Raw genomic sequence first — 19,887 nt, 5'->3', positions numbered from 1 at the left:
GAGAGAACAGACTATGTTGCTTCCACTCATAGTTTAGTTACAGAAGCAGCCTCAGGACGACGGCACCATTGTCACAAGGGGGCTTGTGCGAAGGCATTAATATACTACACTATATTGTGACCTCATTTAGGGGGCATTTGTTCTAAGGTTGTTTCTGTGTCCTATCAGGCCTTGGATGGGAAGGAGAAGGGAGTACAAGAGATAACCAATACACCTGGCTGGTGAAGAAGACCAGATTTCCCCATCTACTGTTTAAATATAAAACTATAAACAAAGGACTTGGCATAATTGCCTAGAAACCTCACATGTAAACAATCATTGCAATATTGCAATATTGACCAATGCCAGCCCGACAAATTTCAGTGAGTATGTGTGCTACCAGAGACGTTTATTTTTTAACCCAGTTGTTCTTTATTCGCATAGCCAAGTTATCTAACACAACTTACAAAACATCACAAAATTAGCTTGGTTTGCTTTCATACTCTTGTCCAAATCTTGTCTTGTCTAAGACTTGCTATCCAAAAGTTTGCCAACGTTATCCCCTATCTCAAAGGAAAGGCTTAGGCTACTTTAGGCTTAGGCTACTTTATTTAAGTAGTTACATCATCGACATCACCAGTCACTTGGTATCTTCTTTGGAAATGCCTTTCCAGGCCTTCACTGCAGCCACCTTCAGTTGATTATTGTTTTGCAGGGTTTCTGTCTTCAGTCTCCCCATCAGCAAGTTCATAATATGTATGATTGGATTTAAATCAGGTGACTGACTTGGTCCACTTAGTCCCACTGACGAATGCTTTGGTTGTGTCGGCAGCATATTTGGGGTTTGGGCATAGTCTTGCTGCAGGACAAGGGGCTGACCATCCTACCGCTTTCACCTTCTGTTATATCATCAATAAGGATAAGTGAGCCTGTTCCAGAAGCAGCCATACATGCCCAAATCATGACACTACTTCCTCCATATTTCATAGATGAAGGGGGTGCTTTGGACCATCGGCTGTTCCTTCCTTTGCCCACACTTGATGTTTTTGGTAAAGGTATTTTGGTCTCATCTGTCCATTAAACTTTGTTCAAGACCTTCTGGCTTATTTGAATTTTTTGGTGAATCTGGCCGTTCATTTCTTGCTGCTGATGAGGGCTTTGCACCTTGCAGTTAGCCTCTGCTCTACTGTCCTTTGCATATGGTGGCTTATGATATTTCCTTGTGGTTTTTCTTCACATCTGTTAGGATTAATCTGTAATGGATTGCAATTGTTTTCCTTGGCCTACCTGTACAGTGCTTAATTACATTTATGATAGTGCATGCCTGCTGACTACAAATGCAATCTCCACAGATGACAGGCTAAATCCAAGACTAGACACTCACTGCTCTTTTATGTGTGAACAGTCCATGCAAAAGGAAACACCTGAGCAAAGGTAAACATCTGTCTTAATTTTGCACATCTGAAAATGGGGGGACTCAACAGAGAAACAATTGTTTTTGTAAAATGGTAAAACATGTACAAATGTAAATACCATGCAATTAAAGCTGATTGATCTGAAATACAAATGGCATAAGCATATAGCAAAAATAATGAATTGTTATTTTTACTGTTACCACACTTTTGGAAGGCACTATATATGGAGTGGATGCTTTTGAACCACTGATCTAAAGCTCACCAGGAAATGTGTTTTATTGTATTTTCTAAATGCAAAATACTGTATTTTATTTTGATACATTTTTTTGGTTGCAGTATTTTGTAATTTATTTTGATACAAAATACACCAAATGTAAATGGATCAAAATACATTTTGATGTATTTTTGCCCATCTCTGTAATCATTGTTTGTGCTGCATTGGCAACTGTTGAAGATGTTTGAAACGATATTGTTGCTCTAGCAGTGCTTAATGATATGTTACGTGTTTAAGTATTTTTTCGTTCCATCTCTGATGTTCATGGATTTCCCCTTTGTGATCGATGACAAAGGGATTGTATAGCAATGCATGACACCTCCATTTATGGAACATGGTTACCTCAGATTTGGTCTGAGTTCGTCGACGTCCTTAACATAATATCTGGCAGTTTTTATTTTGAGAATAATATAATAAAACCCCTCAAAAATACAAATGGCTCTTTAACTATTTGCGGATGTGCCTATGTAGCGACGTGAGAGCGGGATAGCTCCATCGGCCACACCATACAAATGATAGCAGATCCACTTCAGACGCAAAGCTTGTCCTCCGAACGCTAGGCGGTAGGTATAGTATTATCATGCATTGCAAAGAAAGACTGGGCGCGGAAATGCGGTTCATTCGCCCGCTGGTTATTCTGAATAGTTACCATAGAACTGCTCTCCGAGCTTTACAAAGCATGGCTTGAGAATCATAGCCAATTCGCTAGTTACCTGATTCTGGGACAAGTCAGATAGAAAGAAACATATCTGGCACTTCATTCAAACCAAACTGTCGTGTATCGCAACAAAGCAGAAGATACAAGCGGCCCAAAACGCGAAAATAGGCAGCTGTGTACGCAGGCTAGCTAACGTTAGCTAGTCACGAAGACGCAATTGGTATGTAACTACTAATGTTGTTTTCGACGCAAAATTATATAGAAAATTAACACTTCTTCGGTTAGATTCCATGGACGTCAATACATCGCAGGGAAAACCACTAGCCGGTCAGCTAGCTGAGTAAAACGCTAACTATGGAACTTAGTCTAGTAATGTTCTTGTTAGCTAACGTTACATGCTACCAGTCCATGGTACTTTAGATTTTGGACTCCAGCAGTGAGAACCGTCAGAATTCGCGCTGTGAATTATAAAAACGGAATAGCTAGCTAGCAATTTTGCCTTTAATCAAATGCTACTATCGTTACTACTTAACGTTATTCAATCTGACTACCATCCAGTTTTCCATCAGCTGGCATGTTGTTTTGGTTATTGTTAGCTGCATTTGAAGTTTACGTTAATGCGTATGCTATGTTTAGGTGGTATTTGGTATAAATTTCCCCCTCAAAACAACGGGATATACGTGGGATCGCTTAGTAATTAATGGATAACGTTAAATCAAATGATTGGCCACCAGTAACTGGGAACGGGCATGCTTGAAGCTCAATATTGAAGCAGTCTAGTTGCAGCATAGCATCATAGTTGGCTTTGATAGCATCGCACTAGCTGGGTCCGGAGGGCAAGGTGTTTTTGAACGAAGAGTTATTTTGGGCACCGGTTAAATAGAAGTACCTAACATTCTGGATGTAGTATGTCTGAATGCGGGTACATATGAATACAATCATAGCTGATGGCTACCATTTATTTCAAATAATCAGCAAACCGGCACGTGTGTGAATGAATGGCTTCATGATGCAGCCTTGGGCGTAACGTTACATTTGGATGGCTGCTGTCCGCCAAGTTACACCTTGACCGAGCGTGCAACATACATGCATATAGCTGGGAGAGTTTTGGCAACGATTTAAAACCCCATCAGCCCCTTCGTCCATTGCAATGGACAACACATGTTTGGTGTTTTTTTTTTTTTTTTGTCTATGTTAATGAATGATTTGCATAACGGCCTTCTGATTGGCAATCAAGGTCAAGAAACTACTGGCAGATAAATTTGTCGGAAATTAAGTCTTTGGATAGTTCGAATGAGGATTCAGGTACTTGGTGATTGTAGAATTGTATATTTAAGAGAACATATTTATCTATTCGTTTTCACTGTTCCATCCAGTTTGAATAGAAATAAACTAAATGATCAGTAGACGTATATATAGATATAGACAGATGGGCAGGTAGTCAGACATTATAGTTCACCCAAATAAACCTTGTTTGCACCCAATAAGTTTTTTTTTTTTTTCCTGAATTAACCCTACCCTACCTCATCACACATGTATTTTTCATTAGTGAAATGTTTGCATTTGCTAATAGCCATAAAAGACACTCCTAACACTGGTGTATCAGCACTAATCCTTGACAACTGATACAGTATCTGTACAGTGTATCAGTTGTTTAAATCATATTTTCTAGAAAGCTGCTGCACTACATTGAGTATAGCACCATAGTGTGAGAAATATCCAACCCAAACATACTGTGCCTATTGTATAAGACATCAAAATGGTGTGTTTACACATTGTTATGCAGTGCAGTCCATAAGTATTTGGACAGCGGAACAAATGTTCTTTTGGCTCTGTACTCCAGCAAATTGGATTTGAAAGTAAACCATGAATTTCAGATCCAATGTGCTGGTTAAAGTTCATACTGTCACCTTTAACTTCAGTTAATTTATGTAGGAATTGCATCCTTTTTATTTAAAAAATCAAGGTGAGATACTCAAAAGCTTTCCTATACCTGCACCAAGCAAGCAATTGAATACACCTAATAAATGAGAATCAGCAAAGATGGTTATCTAGTTAGCTAGAATTCAGCTAGCCATTAAGATTCTACTATAAAGAGTCAGAGTATTAGCATGTTGCCATTTTTTTTAAGGTACTTGAATTCAGTGTGTTCTTAACCAATTTGCACCTGACTTCACATGAGCTCACTAGTGGAGCACCAGTCAGACCAATGATCTCCAAACCCCTCAGAATCTATGGAACTGTCATTGGTACATAATGGACAGTTACCTAGATTCTGAAGGGTTTGGATGATCATTTTTATGCACAAAGTATATCTTATGACACTGTGCCTGTCTTTATATGCCCTGTACTACACCAAATGCCATGGCCAAAAAAAAGTAGTTTCATATTCTTTCATAACCAAACATTCAAGTTGACAGAGTGGATAGACCTTAACATTTGTGAAATGCACCCAAAGTAATAATTATGCAGTGTTTTTGGGTTTCTAATTGAGTTCCTCAATTGCTTTCAAAACCCCACAAGATAAAAATGGTTCTATAAAAACCTCATAAAAAAACTCATTCAGCAGTTACCTCAAAAGGAGAAATATGTCTGAACACTTCAAGACGATGAGTGAAACAAATTACATTGCATTAATTTAGTAGAGGCTTATCCCATGCAACTTGTAGTATAGAAGACCATCACTGTATTTGCCTGATTTAGATCAGTAATAGTCCTGACCTGGCTAGCTGGATTCCCAGACCACCATTAAGAAAAACAAATTAACTACATTCACTATCATCAGGACATACAGATTGCATCCATTACATGCTCTAAGAAAAACCATAAGTCGTTTAAAATGAATTAGTACAAAAGTTATGGGTGTTTGAGGATGAGAACAAAACCAAGGTACAGTCTGAAGATGGGCAGTAATCATCCTGATGATCGTGGGAAGTTTATTTTGCTTTTGGGTAGCGAGTACAGATGGGCACTGTGACTGAGAGGAGGGAGGAGATAACCAGTCACCCCAAGTTTGTGGAGTGGAGAGATTTGGATGAAAATAAATGAGATGTTAGCGAAGATCAATCCTAACACCTTTGTTTTCTTTCCCTGTCAATACAGTGTTTAGAGAACACCCTCCTTCCTTCGGCATTCAACTTACCTGATCCTTGGCTTCAGGATAACAGAAGAAACACTGACAACAACGATCCCAGTTTTTGATCTCTAACAATGTTGGGACTTCAGAACACCAGAACTGGAGGCGATCTGCCAACCAAGACCTATCGCTGCGTGGCTTGTGCAGCCACATTCCCAGGGCTGTCCTCTTTACTGGTACACCAGGCCTCCCATGCCAATGATGGTGACCCGCTGGAGAAGCTTCAGCTGCCCCCAAGCTCACCGGGGATCTACTGCACCCACTGCTGCACTGCGTTTGCCAGCAAGGAGCTCATGAATCAGCATCAATGTGGAGCCTTGACTACTACATCATCTAGTTTCATGTGTGAGTGTGGAGAACATTTCCAACACCGTGGCGCTCTGATGGACCATAAAAAGTTGCATAATCAAGGATCTGATCTGCAGGTACAGGACTGTTCTATAGAAGGGGAGAACAAATGCAAAACAAAGGGGACAGCCTCCAGCCCACTTGACCATACCAATCCACCCTCTTGTCAGGGGTCCCACCTGGTTTCTGGTTCAGAGTCATGCCCTTCTGACCTCCAGCGCATCCCGCTGCTGACTGGCTCTGCGATTGCTCCTGAGAATGATATAATGGAGGATTTTTCAGTGGCGACCTCATCTCAGTCTAATTTTAACAAAGTTCCGCTGGTCCCTGGGCAGCCCACGTCTCCCTCTGTCTCCCAGCCTGAGGACCAGCCCTCACTCTTTGGATGCAGTGCAACGGCACCCTTTCTGCCATCAAATGCTTTTCCCTCCAGCAGCATTCTTCCTCTACCCCTACCCCTAGGCCTCCAGCAACCCAAGAAAACTTTGAAAAAGATGCTGTTTTCAGAATTCATGAAGCGCTTACCGCCAGCTCAGCTATCTTGGAACCATACAAAGGGGAACAGTTTATCTAAAAATGCGGTGAGCACTGTGGTGGGTGTCGAAGCATCGCCTGCATCATCTTCGGGACCTTCAGTAAGTCGGCTCAGAAAACTGTTAGCCAATTCTGCTGCAAAGAGAAGCTCTTTCTCTCAAGCTTCTGCTATTTTGAATCTAATCAGTTCAAGTAAATCCCACCCTAAAAGAGCAGGGTACATTGTCAGTTTGAATAGGACCTTCCTCCCTGTCGTAGCGCTTGTGACACGCCAAACACTGTTGGGCAGTGGCAATGATGGGTTGGAGGGGCGACACCAATGTGGCCGCTGCCGGAAGATTTTTCAGGACGTGGACAGTTTGATATTACATCATGCTGTGCACAGGAAGGAAAGGATTAATGGCTGCCACCACTGTGGCCGACTGCTTATTGGTAAATTAGCCTTTACAGAGAACCACTTGTGTCCCCAGACCACCATGCTATCTCCCCAGGATATTTTCTCAGTGGGAATTCTGCTTTCCTCTTCCACAAGCGCCCATGCACACTCCACCCGACCGGACAGTATTGGGGCTAATCCCTTGCAACAACCCACCACCATCCCCAGTGCAAAGAGAAACTATCACTGCTTCCTCTGCAATCAAAGCTATACTCGCTTGTACCGTCTAAAGAAGCACAAGTGTGTTGCGATGACTTCTATCCTGAAGGCTGCTGCGTCCCACAAGAAGGTTGAGGTGTCCAATACAATTAAGCAAAAACAAGTGTCTACAGCAGAATTGGAGCCAAGTGAAGAGGCTGGAGATGAATCGTCACTGATGCACAAAAGTGTTGGGGTGGGAACTGTAGGTCCAGAGGATATCAAAGTGGAGGCTTTTGATGTGGGGTCTGTGAAAGAGGCGATATCTTCTCGTTGCCTGCAAGCTGACGGTGCTCATATAGAAGTCAGCCCAGATTCCCCCGAGACGCTTATGCCTTTTCTTAATTCAGCCGAATATACACCATCAAACATGGTGCTATCCCAGACTGAGGGAAGCTGTGATTTTCCTGTGCAACATCATGCATCTCTTGTGCAAGGCCATTTGGAAGAGGACAAGACAGAAGGCAAGATGGCTAGTGGCAGTACTCTTCAAGGAAAGGGAAAGTGGACCATGCCAATTGATGATTCAGAAATTGATCAACTCCTAGAGGCAGAGGGTGCTGGCGATGATGATGATGATGACGACGATGAAGTGGACAGTGTGATGGAATCCATTGTTTCCACTCAAAATCAGAAGAGCTCTCAGAATTCGGCTTTTCTAGGAGTCCGTAAATATTTTGCCTGCAGTCACTGCGGAAGAACCTATACTCGACGCTTCACCCTGCATCAGCACCAAAAGAAATGTCATCTAGGTGTAAGGCCACCAATGCAGCAAAATATGAGAGTGGCATTGCCAGTCAGTAAAGCCGTGGGGGGCAAGCAAAGCTTTGATTGTCTCCAGTGTGGGAGGAGCTTCTGTTACAGGGACACCCTAGTTCTGCATCAGAAGAACTGCCAGCCAAGGAACGGCAGAGGGAATGGGAAAGGAGGCTACGCTGGCCCGAAAAAGAGGAGCAGTATGCCACAAGGACCAGCTCCTGTAGCCAGACCAGGGAGACTGTTTGTGTTGCCACCATATTCACAGGCGAAAGGCAGCAAAGGCCCAGAGAACAAAACGCAGGCCATTGGAGGAGATTGGGGCATTATGTCATTGCCATCTGTCCTGCCAAGAAAGGTAACTTGTGAGTGTGGAGAAGGGTTCACCTGCCCACGGCTTCTGTTTGAGCACCTGCAGTTGCACGCCCAGGAGTCCTACATCTGTCCAAACTGTGGTGACAACCTGCCGTCTTGGCAGGTCTTTGAGGCCCACCTTCGTAAGCACCAGCGCACTGCATGCCAAAATTGCAATCAGACATTCAGTCAGCGCTGGTCCCTGGTCAGACACCTGAAAGAAAAAAGGTGCAAGGGCAACTCCATGATGGAGAAGAAACACTGCTGTCCGCGATGCAAGCTGGAGCTGCCCAACGCAGTTAGCCTCAAGCTTCACATGCAGAGCCTGCCCTGTAAACCGTCCCGCAAGCTCATCCGATGTCCCGTGTGCACACGTGCATTTGGTGGGGTAGAGGAGCTCCAGGGGCACCTGATGGCCCACAGTCATCCAAATGCCTTCCACTGTCAGCTGTGCCTGCGCAGCTATCCCACCCTCAGGTCACTGAAAGACCACCGAAGGAAGGTTCATCGCAAGAAGGAAAAATGTTTTGGTCAGGAGAGTGTGGCAGGGGTGGCAGTATTATGAATATCCTTTGCTAAGCACAGTAGAGGAATATTTATATCTTGCATAAAACTTGGAAACCGTTGAAAAAAACTAAAAGGGAATAACCTTGGCAGAAAGTGTTTCAGACCGCTTTAATTAAAGAGAGAACACCTGGTTTATTCCAGCAATTAAGAAATTTCTACTTTCTAATCATCAGTAACTGCCCCCCCCCCCCCCCCCCCCCCCCCAACAATTATTGCCATGGTCATAGTTTTGAACTGCGCTTTCTACAATGTGATGTGTAATCGTATTCTAATGTGTGTAATCAGTTGACTGCAAGAATGTATTTGAACTAATGTAGGTTGAGTTCCATGTTAGATCTATTTCATAATCTTGTTGTTAAAGCGAAACCTGCAACACGCATAAACATGCGTTTATTACTAAAAAAAATGTGCTGCTTCAAGTTACATGATGATGGCCGAAACATGTTTTTAATGATCAAATAAACACATACACACCGATTAGCCACAACATTAAAATCACCTGCTTAAACCAGATTTTCCATTTAAAAATGTTTTAAACTGTATACATTTGTCTATAAACACTTAATATTTCATTATATGATATTATGATATGATCATCTGCTTATATAAGTACCCAAAAGTGAATTGCATTCAACAGTTTTTTTTAACAGGTGCTCCAGGACCTGTAGAATTTGATATTAAAAAAAAAAAGAAAAAGAAAAGACCACCCATATTTAAAAATGCATGGGATCTATTCCTACATACGTTTCACCACATTCAGTACCATATAATTCCAATGGAGGGAAGAAGGGTGAAACTGATGTTGGATTAGATGCCATGCATTTTAAAATATGGCAGGTGGTCTTTATTTTATGTTAAATATGAGAAATTCTTGATCATGAACAGCAGTACATAGCAAGATATTTAAATGACTTTCCCACCCAAGATTTCGATTTTCATTGAAAAATGACACCTTTGAATGCAATTCACTTATGATTATCTGCTTATATAAGTACACGTCATATAATTAAATATTTTATAAGTGTTTACAGACACGTTTATACAGTATAAAGCATTTTTAATCACAAAAGAATGGTTTAAGCAGGTGGTTTTAATGTTGTGGCTGATTGGTATACATCTTATGTGTGTATGTTACCCCTTTCAGCTTACCTGCATGCAGTATCATTTTTAAGATAGCGCCTTCAGCACGAACTTCAACACATATTTTCTTAGAATTTCTTTCTACTGTTTATAAAGGATATGATTTGAAGAGTTTATAACTATTATTGATGGGACCAATGAATAAATTCAAGATGGGCATTTACATTTTAGTTCACATAAATGTTTGCAATTCATTTTTCTTAACCCGAAAACACTACTTTTCAAGTATCTGTCCATTTGTAGGTGATGACTATATAATGATGTAATGCTGCAGATGCACAGACAATTTTAAAAAAATGGAATTCAATCTCTAATTATTTTCTAAAAGGAAGTCCTCTTGCTGTGAGAATGTGTACAACCATGACACTATAAAACAGTTGCTTCCATGAGAAGATACAGTAGTACTGACTACAAATGAAGACTGGTGATAAGTCCTGTCTGCCCTTTTAAGCATATTTTCAGAAGTGAGTGATTCCTACGGCAGTTCTTATAGTATATGTACTATATAGTGTCGTCAGTTAAATTATGATAAATGAACTTGCCTGTCGGATGTAATGAACAGAATGGCTGTTATATTACTTACAAGTTTAACATGTAATTTGCCCGACAAAAACTAGAACGTATTTCGAAAATCTCACCTATTGTGTATATCTTATGATTTTTTACACCAATGTGATGAAAGTGTGTTATACATGTGTATTAATCATGAAATATTGAGAACTAAGTACACAGGAGAAATACAAGGGACTTGTGGAATTACCACATGAATTTCTAGATTTGTCATATGCTTTCATTTGTATTTCTAGGGATGTAGCACGAGACTGTTAAAAATGGATATTGTCGTCTGAAAAAATAATTTTTTAAAGCAGTTACTCCGTTCCAAAACTATGTACATTAATCTTTTTTAAATGTAGCTAACCTACCTTTATTGTATTTCGCACTTCCATTTTTCCCGAGCAGAACATGATGGTTTCTCTTATCTAATCTCTTGCAATGGGACATATGAATACAGTACAATTTTTGAAAGGATTATGCAATCATCTCTGGAACATGAAACGTCCTGTATGGATAGTGACATGGCATGATGGATATCACATACACAGCACACATCAACAGTATGGTTAATTTAATTTGTCTTTCTGTTCACTCTCTTGTACTGTCACTAATGTATTTAAACACATTACATGTGCATCACCTGCTCAACACAGCTCAAGTCTAGCAGCACACATTACAGCTCATTTGTGTAACACATTATACACTCACCGAGCACTTCATTAGGAACATTTTTACACCTACTTACTGATGTGATTATCTAATCAGCCAATTGTGTGGCAGGAGTGCAATGCATTCAATCATGTAGATATGGGTTAGGAGCTTCAGTTAATGTTCAAATCAACAATTAGAATTGGGTAAAAATGTGATCCAAGTGACTTTGACCATGAATGATTGTTGGTGGCAGACAGGGTGGTCTGAGTAACTGCTGATCTCCTGGGATTTTCACACACACTAGTCTCCAGAGTTTGCAAAGAATGGTGAAAAAAAGAAGAAAAAAAAAGGCCAATGAGCAGCAGTTCTGCAGACAGAAATGCCTTGTTAATGAGAAATGTCAGAGGAGAATGGCCAGACTGGTCAAAGCTGACAGGAAAGTGACAGTAATGCAAATAACCTCACATTACAACAGAAGAGCATCTCTGAATACACAATGGATCATAACTAAGTGGATAGGCTACAGTAGTAGAATATTTAAGTCTGAAAAATATGTCTAATAAATACCTGATAAAGTGCTCACTGAGTGTATATTCCATCTTAGACACATTGTATATATTAATTTCACTTTTCACTTCCACTTCAGGGTTCATGCACAGGCTAAAAGAGGGATGCCAGTCAGGGCTAGGGGGATGTTTCCTGAGAGTAGTTAGTTCTCTCCTATCAGTCTGATTTCACTGTTTTGTAATTGCAAGAAAAAATGACAACTGTGCCAGGACGCTACAGTCTGCTTGCCAGGTTGGGACTGGGACCTGGTTGCACTTTTGTCCCCTTGTAAGGGGGAGTAAGGTGTGTACAGGTGGTACGAGTGGTGGTTTCTGGTGGGAGGGGGGGTGGTATGGTTATGGAGGTTTACTGCGGATGTATATAAAATAGATGTATTTTAATGGGTACTGTTGAGTTCTCTTTGACTGCCTTCAGGTTGTTCTCCTTGTGTGTGCAAATTGGTTAATAAATGTAATTGTTTGTACAAACTGTTGTGGTTTCATTTTGGAATCTCCTGGGATTGAATTTAAGCTTAAGTTGGTTAGTTTGCTGTGTACCTTAGATTTTGTAGTTGGTCATGAAAACAGGATGACCAGGTTACAGCTTGCTAAGTACCTAAATGAGTTTTGGAAAAAGGTCTTGTGGACAGATAAGACCAAGATTCATTTGTATCACAGTGATGGCAAGAGCAGCATGCAGAGGCCAAAAGGAACAGAAAGATCCAAAGCACCACTAACCCCACAGATGCCACAGGTACTGGCTCACTTGTCTTCATTGATGACGTGACTGCTTATAACAGCAGCAAAATGAATTATGAAGTGTACAGGAGCATTGCATCTGCTCAGGTTCAAGCAAATGCCTCCAAACTAATCGGACGGTGCTTCATCCAACGGCAAGCTGATGATCTCAAAAGGCTAAAGCAACAAAGGTGTTTTTCAAAGCCAAAAAGTGCAAAATTCTTGACTGACCAAGTCATTCGCCTGATCTGAATCCAATTGAACATGTATTTCTTAAGGCAACTGACCCCTGATAACAAGCAGGAGCTTAAAATGGTTGCAGTACAAACATGGCAGAGCATCAACAGAGAAGATACTCAGCACCTGGTGATGTCAATGGGTTACAGACTTCAAGCAGTCATTGCACGCATGCAAAGGATAAGCAACAAAGTTTTTGCAACTTTGGCAACTTTGTCTTTCAAAGAGTCTTTCACTACCCTTTTTACATTACATTAATGGCATTCGGCAGACTCTCTTATCCAGAGCAATGTACAGTTGATTAGACTAAGCAGGAGACAATCGTCCCCTGGAGTAATGCAGGGTTAAGGGCCTTGCTCAAGGGCCCAACGGCTGTGCGGATCTTATTGTGGCTACCCCGGGATTCGAACCACTGACCCTGCGGGTCCCAGTCATGTACCTTAACCACTACGAAACTTCCATATATCTTTATTCATCCACTGTGGGGACTGCTTTTTCAAACTTATTTTTCTGCACATTTGGAATGAATTTACACTGCATGAAATTTTACGCTTTGAACCTGCCCCACTTTTTTTGATAAGTACATGAATGATAGCCAAAGCCTGTTGTCTCCCTATATGAAATATTTAGCTAGGGTCTAATCTACCATGTTGGTGGATGGAAGTCAAGGGCTGTGTTCAAAATGGCTCACTATACACTAATTATTAATCCCTAACTAGTGAATATCCATATAGTGCGCTATATAGTTTACTAACAGTGACGCACTGCTGCATATGGCCGCAAAACCATTAACAAACATATTCATCGTACTTAAAACATCACTCCAGAGATATTTTCCCTAGCAGTGCCTGGTAAAGATGCAGCTCACTTAACCCTTCAGTTCAGTCATTTTTATTTTTATGAAATATTTTATTTTTTAAAACATTAAACTACATGGCCTTGGCTGATTTTATGTGTGAGACATGTAAAAGAACACATCCCCCCTACACATTTATATCCGAAAATTGAACAGAACACAGGTTTAAAAGAATGATGTTGGCGCATTTAGTCGATAGACTGGATGTAACCTACTTGTTCGTTACAAATAACATTAATGTCAACTATAAGACATTATAGCGTTTTAGCTAGCTAACAAACAGTGCCACTTAGCCTACTGAACAAACAGGGTTTTGGATTATTGAATAATGGATACAGTAGCTATTTTAGGTTATAGTATAGTATTTGATTTTTTAATTTGGACACTAGAACAAAATGGCTGACAACCAATCTAGTTTACTAGTTAGTCAATAGTGAGCCATTTCGGACACGACCTAGGATAAGCCTTGGAAGTATAACAACCAGAGCAAATGCGTGCCCCATATATGAATTTCCAGATCGAAGCACAATTTCTCTATGGGAAAAATGAATGGCCTTTCACAAAGACTAATAGGATACATTTGTGTAATCCATGACCTACCGGTGGCAACCTTCAACCGATGTCAGAGGCAATTGGGGGAAAAACACCATGGGCGTGAATGTCTTGATATGTCCCTGAGACTGCCCATCCCAGGATAGTTAATGTCATCTTTGTTGTTGCAGTACAGAAATCTGACCATACCCATTTTTTTTAAAAGCAGTGAAAAACTGCATTAGGATCATTTGCGGATTATCTGAAGCCTTGTAATTTTGTGTTTGTAGAACGATTTAATGCTTAATTTGCTTATATGAAGTTGTTGTTCTTGCCGTCTATGATGAAATCCGCTAGCATAGCACTTATACCGAAAATGCCATTCAGCGGGACGTCCGCTTTACCTCCCTGAACCCCCGGTCCCCTAGTAACGATATACTCCATGCCACTAGAAGGAGCACTTTAAATAACACAACGGTTAATACAAACACGACTCACTTTTCGACCATAGAACAACCGGGGGACAGAGGAAGAAATAGAAGTGTTGATTAGCCAAGTTAGCTGTATGCTTGTAGCTACTTTGAAAGGTAAAAAAAAAACCTAGCGACTATTTTTTTTCGGATGGTGTATGGGATATGTCATCACAGATAAACAAGCTTCTGTATAAATTCTTTTGCGGATAAATTAGCCTTAAAATCGATTGACTACTGACCGTTTGGCTACGAGAAGCTATATCCGGTAGGATCCTTTTAGCGCCAGAAAAAAGGGTAACGTTATGTTAGCTAATATAGCTATTGCTTGCTCGTTCGCCAGTGATGGCTAGCTAGCTAGCAAGGTGATTGGGGCGAACAATACCCGAAATGTTACTGGTCAAAATCAATCCAAGTCATTACATTATATCATGCTGGTACACTTGCAGCAACGTGAAATAATGCAGTTTCGCTTGGTTAATTGTGGCTAACCGTGATTTGGCTTGCTAGCCTCGCTAATGCCTCACTACACTGGCTATCAGTTTCTTTGAGAATTTATTTAAAAAATGTTACTTTGCATATTTAATGTAATACTTGTTCTTGCCCCGAATACAGCCTGTCTCTAGAAAGTAACTTATTCAGACCACCACGTCCTCTTTACCCCCCCCCCCCCCCCCCCCCAAAAAAAAACAATCTTGCTGTCCCAGCCACTGATTTTATTTTTTTAATAACAGGACATCGCACTTGTAGGTTAATGATCCTGCATTTCTTAAATAATCTTATTTAGGGCTGCTTTACGGCTTGAAATTATTATTTTTTACCCCAAACTTATGTAATATGCTTTCTTTTCTAACGTGTATGTTCTATATTATTTTAATTACTTCTGTCCGTAGCTAAGGTTTTGTAATGTAGGCACTGCAGATGAAATTATTAAGGGTGACAGGTATATGATTGCAGCTAGCCAGATGCATTTGCAAATCACACATTTTTATGTTCTGCAGTGTACATTTTCAGTGTTTCTGCTATTGTATTAATAATTAACATACATAAAGATAAAATAACAATAACATTTGTATGGCTTAATTGTATGGGGAACTTTGTTTGTTGCCAGCTGGCAGTGTTGACATTCTCTTAAGCAGTGTACTAGAATTCCTCTATATCCAGCTGTATACATGGAGTGTATTCATATATGTAATTATTATTATTATCAGGCCACAATTTAGATTTTAACCATTTTTCTAGAACCATCTTTCTAACCATTTTGAAGAGTTATTTGCCTGTACACCTCTACCCAAAGACACTTGCTGATGGTAACTTCAAATAATTCCTTTCTATGCTTTCTTTTGTGCCACAGTGATACCGTGTGGATGAAGATACAAGAACACTGGAGCAGTTTGGAGCATACTATTCTTTGAGAGGACAGGCAGTTAAAAATAAAAGATAAGAAAAGGACACCCAAGAATAAGAGGGAAAGAGCTTCAAGGAACAGTATGAATATTCAGAACTATAAAGAAGCTGTGAACTTGCCGGCCTTTCACTCAAAACAGAACAGCTTTTATGAGCTAATGAAAAGTCACCGCAACCCTGCGACCACTTATCCAGCAGGATTGAACCCTTTGTTCTGTTTTGGCTGTAAAGAGACATTTTCTAACAGAGTTTCGCTGGAGGACCATGCATGCACAAATGTAAGTTACATTTGTACCTGTGGCATGGTATTTCAAAAGTATCTTGAGATGAAAGGTCACCAGCTGGATCATGGAGATGGAGAACTAAGCCGCTTCCTGAAGAACTGGAATCCGATGAGACGACAGGAGCCAGAAAAAGTACTGACCTTTGATTCGTTTTTCGAAACCAAGGTAGTTATTCACCCAAAGCGCACCAATCCAATGACAGAATATGTTAAATCGGTTACAGGAAGTCCCACCCTTAAAGCAGCCTCCCTTGAACCCAGTTTTGCCCGTGGAGCTACTGTAGATCTTCGCAGACGCTTTCTGCCTGTGGTACGCCTGCACTCTGGTCAGGCATTTGAGAAAGGAAAGAAGTTCAGGTGTAGAACCTGCCGTCTGTCCTTCCACAGAATGAATCAGCTGATAGAGCACCACCAATTTCACACCAAGGAAGGGGTGTATGGATGCCTCCGTTGCGGTCTGCTCCTGGTCAGCCAGGTGTCCCTTCCAACTCACCATCAGTGTGGCACTTTCTTTGCAAGCCCCAAAACCAGATATACCCTAGGAAGGGTTCTGCCAAGGAAGCCGGCAGATCAAGAGGGAAAGACATTTTTCCGCTGCCCGTGGTGTCCCGTTGCTTACCAGCTGGAAATACAGCTGCGAAAGCATGAGACGTTATGCAGGTTTGGGAAAAATAGGGCGGTGAATGGGCTGCGGGAAAAGAATATGCTTCGCTGCAGTGTGTGTCAGGGACACTTCAGCTCAGCAAAAAAAATACAGGAGCACCGTTGCCCAAGTCAGCCTGATCGGGTTCCCCAGCAGGTGATTGGAAATAAGGTCCACAAACACACAGAGGTGCCTAAGGCATCAAGGGAGCAGGCAAATCAGTATTTGTTGCCCCAGAGGCATCAAGAGGAAGAGGTAACATTTAGGTTTCTCTCCTCTCGTAATCTGAAATCATATCCACACCAGCCACCAGACACTGGTGGCACTGGCAGCCATAGGATTACTGGGGAACCATTGAAAATGAAAGGATTGGGAATGGCACCCATTTCCAAACCAGTTATTGTAGAAAAAGGTGAAGTGGAGATTGATGAGGATTGTTATGTGGTTGAAAGTGCTTCAACAAAAGCCAGTCAACCTCGACCATGACCAGAGCGTTGGACCCAAGCACACCGAAAGGCACATGTGCATGTCTCATTGGTGGTCAGGCATTCACCAACAAACACTATAACTATTTAATAGGCAGGCCAGCTTTTGAAAGCTGGAATGACAGATCCATGGTTTAGGGGGTTAGGGCTCAAGCAACATTCAAAACTGAGATGGTTTATATGCCTTTGGGCCATGCAACATGTGTTCACGTCTAATAAGACCTGCGCTTCTTTCGACAAATATATGTAGTATGTGCTTCTATAGATGCACCCCCTAATATTGAACTATATAGGGCCTCGCACACTGAAAAACCTTTAAAATGTGTCCTTGTATGTCTTTTCCCACTTTATATTCTATAATGCTCTAATGCAGGGGTTCCTAAACCTTTTAATCTCAAGGCCTCCTGGAATGACCACCATGTGGCTGAGAAACACCGCCCGCCCTCTTCCAGGAAATGGTTTTTGACAGCTTTATCCAACTCCCACTGCAGACTGCCATTCAGTGACTCTTATATACAAGTACATGGATGCATATGTGAGTCATGATGATACTGTATAAAGGAACTTATGAGACCGCTATTTAATGCAATATAAACATTGAATAATTTAACTCAGTGCACTATTAGCAAGGATGTGTGAACCAGGCAAGGCTTATTTTAATCTAAAATGTACTAAAGTATTAAAATATTCTACAAAGTAGATTTCTCTGAGGAGTCCCTGGGTCATCTTTGTAGACTTCAGTTTGGGAACCCCTGTTCTACAATGCGAGTACAAATAGTTTTTAAATGTATTTTGTTATTGTGTATACATACCTGGTGTTCTCGGGTATTGTGTTGCAGAATGTTCAAGTTCAAGTAATAAATATGCTGAATGAAATCTTGCGGTGTCAACCTTTTCCTCCTACCAGTCTTTAATTGCTTTACGAATAATTGGACTTTCAATATTTAAGGTAAGCTTGGGGTAAATAATTTTTTGTACATTGAATATTGACATACAGGGCAGGTTTCTCACACACACACACACACACACACACACACACACACACACACACACAAAGCATAGTTCCTGGACTATGAAAATTACTCACTGGATGGGATTAGATTAATTAGATTTAATGTGCTGAAATAAAAATACAAGGTGAACAGAATGCATGGACAGAATGGTGCTTCCATCCTCTTACAGCCAATTACAATAAATGTGTAATTGCTGCTATGCTACTGCCCTTTCTAATATTTCATTATGGACAATATGGATTGTGTGGATTTTTCACTCATTCAGTCAATCCATAGCATATGCTATGTTTTATAAAATCAGGCTTTTGTGCTGATTAGCATTCTAAATTTATAGTGAAATTCAATGCTTTTTTTAGTAGGCAAGTCTATATTTGTTTTAGTACATTTTTAACACCTGCTAGTGACTAGAATTTAATATTTGTACATTTGTCAGATGGTTTACCTTTTTTATTTTGCTTTAGTCTACAAAGGTTGGTCTTCATACACTTGAAAACAGGTAGCAGGTCAGCTTTCTTAACAGAGTAAGGAATCCATCAGGGGGAAGAGGGCACTCAGTACAAATAGAGGCTCTCCGACCCAGCTTGCCAAGCATCATTGCCAAGCTGGGTCGGAACAGGCTGTCCCATGTACTGGTTAAAGTACATTGCTGGGACCTGCAAGGTTGGTGATTTGATTCCCGGTGTAGCCACAATAAAATCTGCACAGCTGTTGGGCCCTCGGGCCTTAACTCCACATTGCTAATTAGTCTAATCGACTGAAAGTTGCTTCGGATAAAAGCGCCAGCCAAATAACAATGTAATGTGGTAAGATGAGGCTAAAATTGAACTTTTTTGGTCATGCACGCCACAGGTTTGGGGACAAAGATGACCACATACAAGGGAAAGCATCTGCAGGATATATCATGAAGTAGGATAGCGGAGTTAGCTGGATAGGTTCGCTAAGAAAAACAGGCAATAGCTGTTTTTTCTTTGTTCTAGTTTTGAAAGGGTACTGTGTTTTACTCAGTGAATTCACCCAGCAAACTCCGTAATCCTGCTTGGCGATAAATACTGCCTGGGAGAAAGTGTTATTTCTGGAGGCAGTGTTATGATCTGGGGTTGCCTCAACAGGTCAGGTCTAGGCTCAGCAATGTTATGTGGCAATAAAATTAAGTCTGCTGAGTACCTAAATGTACTGAATGACCAGGTTATCCCATCAATGGATTTTTTCTTCCCTGATGCCATGACATTATTCCAGGCTGACAATGCCAAAATTCCTCAGGCTCAAATTGTGAATGAGTGGTTCAGGAAGCATGAGGAGTCATTTTCGCAAATGAATTGGCCACCACAGAGTCCTGACCTTAACCCCATTGAAAGTCTTTGGAATGTGCTGGAAAAGATTTTACGGAGTGACTTTCCCATCGTCAATACAAGATCTCAAATAATGTTGTGATGTTGCATAAGGTTTTCGAAGCAATGCCATGGCCAATGCGTGCCGTAATGAAAGCTAAAGGCAGTCCAACTAAATATTAGAGTTTGTGGGCCAGGCAGTGCAGCTCCCTAATAAAATATAGCAGTGGATAATGGGTTCTTTGGAGCTGTTCTGCGGCTTGAGATCCAGAGGCTCTTGTTAGAATTGATTGTTTTCAGTAATTTAGCACAAAACCAGGTTGCTTCTGCCAGGAGGTTGAAAGGTTGGC

The 19,887-nt window shown here is 41.0% G+C and overlaps 2 protein-coding genes across 4 annotated transcripts; both read left to right on the top strand.

Annotated features, from left to right (window-relative positions):
- Nucleotides 1–2,181: 2,181 nt before the first annotated feature.
- On the top strand, nt 2,182–8,663 carry im:7147486 (uncharacterized). 2 transcript variants are annotated; one of them, XM_061237957.1, is made up of 2 exons: nt 2,182–2,231; nt 5,429–8,663. In XM_061237957.1, exon 2 carries the CDS (start codon nt 5,537–5,539, stop codon nt 8,651–8,653), a length of 3,117 nt encoding a protein of 1,038 aa, XP_061093941.1. In that variant the 5' UTR covers nt 2,182–2,231; nt 5,429–5,536; the 3' UTR covers nt 8,654–8,663. The 2 variants fall into 2 exon arrangements, with proteins under 2 accessions (XP_061093941.1, XP_061093932.1); XM_061237948.1 differs by lacking the exon at nt 2,182–2,231 and adding an exon at nt 2,321–2,546.
- A 5,755-nt stretch (nt 8,664–14,418) lies between these two features.
- Nucleotides 14,419–18,072, top strand: LOC133126119 (zinc finger protein 761-like). Of its 2 annotated transcripts, none has more exons than XM_061237968.1 (2): nt 14,419–14,495; nt 15,733–18,072. In XM_061237968.1, the coding sequence occupies exon 2, from the start codon at nt 15,869–15,871 to the stop codon at nt 17,195–17,197; it is 1,329 nt and encodes a 442-aa protein (XP_061093952.1). In that variant the 5' UTR covers nt 14,419–14,495; nt 15,733–15,868; the 3' UTR covers nt 17,198–18,072. The 2 variants fall into 2 exon arrangements, with proteins under 2 accessions (XP_061093952.1, XP_061093960.1); XM_061237976.1 differs by lacking the exon at nt 14,419–14,495 and adding an exon at nt 14,504–14,646.
- Nucleotides 18,073–19,887: the final 1,815 nt, after the last annotated feature.

Source organism: Conger conger, chromosome 1 (assembly GCF_963514075.1).
Source record: "Conger conger chromosome 1, fConCon1.1, whole genome shotgun sequence".
Lineage (NCBI taxonomy): Eukaryota > Metazoa > Chordata > Actinopteri > Anguilliformes > Congridae > Conger > Conger conger.
Note: the sequence above shows the minus strand (reverse complement) of the source record. Positions and strands in the feature narration are given on the sequence as shown.

Excerpts from the sequence above, each read along its gene's own strand:
- im:7147486 (XM_061237957.1), top strand. The coding sequence starts at position 5,537 with ATGTTGGGACTTCAGAACACCAGAACTGGAGGCGATCTGCCAACCAAG.
- LOC133126119 (XM_061237968.1), top strand. The coding sequence starts at position 15,869 with ATGAATATTCAGAACTATAAAGAAGCTGTGAACTTGCCGGCCTTTCAC.